The following is a 4,973-nucleotide window of genomic DNA, read 5'->3' as shown; positions in this document are numbered from 1 at the left end:
AATTTTTGTAAGAAGAGTCCTAACATGATTACAATTTATTCTTAAAAGAAAGGAAAATCTAAAACTCTAAAAATAAAAAATATTTAAAAATTCAGAATTACTAAAAATAATAATTTATTCTTAAAATTTTATTTTTCAGCTGAAAGCGCACGTTTTCTAACAAAATGGACAGATGAACCCACTTTGTGGGTCGGTTCACATCGGATGGCCTGTTTCAGTAAAGATTAATAGGTTGTGGGTCCCGTAACGATATTCGGATAAAAAGTTATGATCAACTTATAGTCCACCTTCTTTTGACCCAACTATGTTAGGAATGTATTAGTGACACGTTCTACATTAGAATCCCACCCATCACCGAAGGTCACCCCACATAGAAAGTGGGACACCTTATATCAAGGGTGATCTGCCCATCGTGTGGGACCACGTGAATTTGGAAGTTTTCCTGTGGACCCATTGTTTGCCATGGCATGGCCAACCAAATGATTGTATGGACCTATTTTCTGCCATCCCGGTCATCATGGTCGATTCACTTAATGGGTAGGTTGGGTGCGCATTGATAGCATAGTCCTTGCAGACAACTACGTCCACATGTAACAAGAAACTTTAAATTCCGTTGAAAAAGTGTCGTAGAAACGAGTCCGGATCCTCTGTTTGCCAAAACCATGACTTTCCTGCTCTTTTTACTCCTTTGCTGTGTACCGATTGGTCCGTCTCAGTCAGTGATGCAAATTCAATGCATACCACAATCACACGGTACAATTATATTGCAACAACCACAATTTTCCTGCTTGACGCAAACAGAGGATCCGTATTCGAAACGTTTGCAGAGTCTCCCGCCTCCATGAAAAGAGCAAAACAGACTTTAAACTCGTACTAACAAAACAAGATCCATTTCACTTTGAGCCCGAGGAAATCAAGTTTTAAACATCACTAGCTAATGGACATCATCTCTGGGTGGGTTACCTTAGTTTTTCTCTTCATTTTCTCCTGCTTCTGCATGAAGCTGTCACACTGCGGAGACACTCTTAAACAAGGCGAATCGATCCGAGACCGGCCAAGGTATGGCCAATGGGTTGGAGAGGCACAGCAACTAGTTTCGGCGAACGGGATCTTCGAACTGGGTTTCTTCACTCCCGGCAATTCCAACAAACGCTACGTTGGGATATGGTACAAGAAAGACCCAAAACAAATAGTAGTATGGGTTGCCAACAGAGAAACACCGCTATCCTGGGATTATTCTGGATCCTTAACTATCAACCCCAATGGGAATTTGATGATTCTCGGGGGTGTCAACGATCCCAATATTCGGACCAGAGGAATCTCCATATCATTGTCCTCGGTGCTGGCAGAAAGCAATACAAGCCTAAGGCTCTGGGATTGTGGAAACCTTGTATTAACTGAAGGAATTGGAGAAGGTGACGAACCCCGCGTCTTGTGGCAGAGCTTCGATCATCCTTCCAATACTTACCTACCCGGCATGAAACTGGGGCTGAGTGTCATCGGAGGAAGCTCAACAATGTTAACATCGTGGAAAAGTAAAGATGATCCTAGTCATGGCGATTTCACACTGGGATTGGATTCAAGCCCGACTGGCTAGTTCTTCATTTGGAAACATGGGGGTGTCAGGCATTGGACGAGTGGGTTTTGGAATGGGCAGATTTTCAGCTCCATTCCTGAAAGAAGATTGTATAATTTCAGCTATGAATCTGATGAAAATGGGAGCTATTTCAGATACCTTGTCAAGGATAATTCTGTTATTTCAAGGCTAGTGATGGATGTTTCTGGCCAAATCCAGCTATTCACATGGTCAGAGGTAACCCACGCATGGAGCAAATTATGGTCTCAACCAAGAGGAGTATGCGACTTTTATGCCTACTGTGGGCCAAACGGTGCTTGCGACGATCACTCATCATCATCATGCAATTGTTTGAATGGGTTTGAGCCTCGTTCACCTAGAGAATGGGAATCAAAAGTGTGGTCTGCTGGGTGCATGAGGCGAACACCGTTGAGGTGTGGTGATGGGGATGGGTTCATGTTGATGAAGAAGATGAGATTGCCAGCTCCCTCACATTCCCTCCCAGATTCGAGCCTACAGCTCAAAGATTGTAAGGCTACATGTAGGAGTGATTGTTCATGTACCGCTTATGCTTCTGTTAATGAGAACGGCACTGGATGTCATCTTTGGCACAAGGAGCTGACAGGTCTTCAAGAAAACAACAGCAGTGGGCAAGATATTTATGTTCGTCTAGCAGATTTCGAACTGGGTAAGTCTATAGCAGAATGAAAGGGTGAGTCGTGACTCAAATGAGTAAACTTGATGACTCTACTGAGTGATAAATATCTCCAATCGTTTTGAATTAAAAATTTTTAACTTCTTATTGAACTGAGATCATTGGTTTTTCAGATGATGGAAGCAAGAGACGTCTATGGATAATCGCTCCAGTTATAATCCCTTCGATGCTTCTTGTATTTGGCAGCATCATTTGTTATTTCTGGAGGAGAGTGCTCGTCCGGCGTAGAACAGAGCTAAGACATAAAGGTAGCTTCTTGAGGACATAACTGACATGCTTTGATCTTCTTTAGATAGTTTTTAACAAAGCTTTCTCTTATCGAAATATACCAAAAAGATTCCTCTGTTCTGTTCTGTTCAATCAGCCAAGAGAGAAACAAGAGTGGCCGAATCACTGCTAGATTTAGGCATTAACATGTCCACTATCAACAAATCTCTGCAAGGTGGGAAGGACAGCTACGACTTTCAAGTATTCAATTTCGCTACTATTTCAGCTGCTACAGGTTACTTCTCCGTCACAAATAAGCTAGGAGAGGGAGGTTTCGGACCTGTTTACAAGGTAAGTTTTTAGTACTTATTGCAAAATAGTAAGTGTTTTTTATGCTGAAGATACTGAATTCATTTGAATGGGTCTACTTAAAATGGATTAATGGGCGATCGCTTGTACTTACACAAGTATTGGCTATCTTCAGGGTAGGTTGAAAAAGGGACTAGAAATAGCTGTGAAAAGGCTTTCACAACGATCCGGTCAGGGGTTAGAAGAGTTCAAAACTGAGATTATGCTCATCGCCAGGCTCCAACACATGAATCTTGTTCGGCTTTTGGGTTGTTGCATTGAAGGAGAAGAAAAGATCCTGATCTACGAGTTCATGTAAAACAAAAGCTTGGATACCTTCATTTGGTTTGTTACTCCACTCCTCTTTTAACTATTCCCTTACTCAGTTATATACCTGATCTTGGTTGAACGTTACATTTTTATTGAAAATGTGGAACTAGATCCGGTGAAACGGAAGCTTTTGGATTGGGGAAAACGCATGTGGATCATTAATGGGATTGTTCAGGGGCTTCTATATCTTCACAAGTACTCGAGATTGAGAATCATTCATAGAGATCTAAAAGCCAGTAATATTCTTCTGGACTCTGAAATGAACCCCAAAATATCAGATTTCGGCATGGCAAGAGAATTCGGACAGAATGAATCCGAAGCAAATACGAAAAGGGTTGTTGGAACATGGTATGTGTAATCTAAACATGGAATTACACATGGACACAAACACATCTATGCATTTATCTAAGGATCTTCACTTCTTTTTTTCTTTTTCTTTTTCTTTTTTTTTTCCACGGTGGAATGCAGTGGATATATGTCTCCAGAGTATGCCATGGGAGGACTCTTCTCGGAGAAATCTGATGTCTATAGCTTTGGAGTCTTACTGCTAGAGATTGTTAGTGGCAAGAAGAACACTAGCTTTTATCATTTCGACGAATCTCTTAACCTTCCAGGATATGTAAGTTATTGAACTGAATTTATTATGTATGGTTCTGTTTGGACAGCCAAGAAGAGAAAATAGTTTATATTTCCTATAGTCATATTTTGGTGGGGCCCACGTATACCCCATGTGATCAACAGTCGAAGATGGTTGGATAATTAAAACCAACCATCCTATGGGCAATATTCTGAATGGCCTATGGTCTAATAATCGTGCTGAAAAAAAAAAAAAAAAAGACTGACCAATGATGATTCATCTGGTAGAAATATGGGCATACAAGTTCAATCGTCCATATCATCAATTTCAGAATCATCCGTTCAGCGTAAGTTTCTTAGTAGGTACCTTTTGTCTGGTACCGAAATCAGAGACGGTTTAGATCTTCTGAGAATATCGGTGAGTGTACTCTGGTGGGGTGACACGTGTTGGTGAGTCTGAGACACGTTGTAGGCAAAACAAACTCATTTCCTAATGTTGCCGAAATCAGGATTATACTGGAATCCTGATTGATTTTTTATTTTTAAATCTGTTTTGTTATCCAAATACCAAGAACTTCTCATTCCATCTTCTGACCTTATAACTTCATTTATAACACAAGGCTCATGTGATTGTCACAGGCATGGGAGCTGTGGACGAATGGAAGGGGCTCTGAGTTGATAGACCCAACGCTGAACGATTTATCTCCCATAGGGGAAATCACAAGATGCATCCACATGGGACTTTTGTGTGTGCAAGAAAGTGCAAAGGATCGGCCCACCATGTCAAATGTGGCCGCTTTGCTTAGCAATGAAACTGCGACTCTGCCCACTCCAAAACGACCCGCATTTTCTTTAGGGAAAAACTCATCAATAACAATTCCAGGATCTTGTTCAGTCAATCTGATGACGATATCTGTGATGGAAGCTAGATAAAGGCCTGATTTGTTTTAAAGACATTTTCTATTTTATTTTATACAAAATTACTTCATCATGTTCTATGTCTCGACATTCTTATTTTATGTTCTATGACCACGATGTCACCGCAAATGGCAGAACTCGACAGTATCCTATCTTGTTAAGGGAAGTCAATATCTTTTCCCAGATTTCACATGTTTTGAATGCCATAGATCATTATAAAAGAAAATAAAATATTCATGATGAATTCTCACAAAGAATAGATTTCCCATAAATTGTTATTGATGTCTTGAATCTTTCAGCAAT

The 4,973-nt window shown here is 40.5% G+C and overlaps 2 protein-coding genes across 2 annotated transcripts; both read left to right on the top strand.

Annotated features, from left to right (window-relative positions):
* Window positions 1-794: 794 nt before the first annotated feature.
* On the top strand, window positions 795-1,602 carry LOC131221775 (G-type lectin S-receptor-like serine/threonine-protein kinase At4g27290). The gene has a single exon (XM_058217084.1). The coding sequence runs from the start codon at window positions 938-940 to the stop codon at window positions 1,595-1,597; it is 660 nt and encodes a 219-aa protein (XP_058073067.1). The 5' UTR covers window positions 795-937; the 3' UTR covers window positions 1,598-1,602.
* Window positions 1,598-4,740, top strand: LOC131221774 (receptor-like serine/threonine-protein kinase SD1-7). The gene is made up of 4 exons (XM_058217083.1): window positions 1,598-2,264; window positions 2,405-2,539; window positions 2,656-2,849; window positions 4,392-4,740. Exons 1-4 carry the CDS (start codon window positions 1,772-1,774, stop codon window positions 4,683-4,685), a joined length of 1,116 nt encoding a protein of 371 aa, XP_058073066.1. The 5' UTR covers window positions 1,598-1,771; the 3' UTR covers window positions 4,686-4,740.
* Window positions 4,741-4,973: the final 233 nt, after the last annotated feature.

Source organism: Magnolia sinica, chromosome 12 (genome assembly GCF_029962835.1).
Source record: "Magnolia sinica isolate HGM2019 chromosome 12, MsV1, whole genome shotgun sequence".
Classification (NCBI taxonomy): Eukaryota; Viridiplantae; Streptophyta; class Magnoliopsida; order Magnoliales; family Magnoliaceae; genus Magnolia; species Magnolia sinica.
This window is presented reverse-complemented; position numbering and strand designations above follow the sequence as displayed.

What these genes read in the sequence shown, in the direction of transcription:
- LOC131221775 (XM_058217084.1), top strand. Translation starts at nt 938, where the DNA reads ATGGACATCATCTCTGGGTGGGTTACCTTAGTTTTTCTCTTCATTTTC.
- LOC131221774 (XM_058217083.1), top strand. Translation starts at nt 1,772, where the DNA reads ATGGATGTTTCTGGCCAAATCCAGCTATTCACATGGTCAGAGGTAACC. An exon ending in AACAGAGCTAAGACATAAAG is followed by an intron (nt 2,540 to 2,655) that starts GTAGCTTCTTGA and finishes CTGTTCAATCAG; the next exon opens with CCAAGAGAGAAACAAGAGTG. An exon ending in GTTTCGGACCTGTTTACAAG is followed by an intron (nt 2,850 to 4,391) that starts GTAAGTTTTTAG and finishes TGATTGTCACAG; the next exon opens with GCATGGGAGCTGTGGACGAA.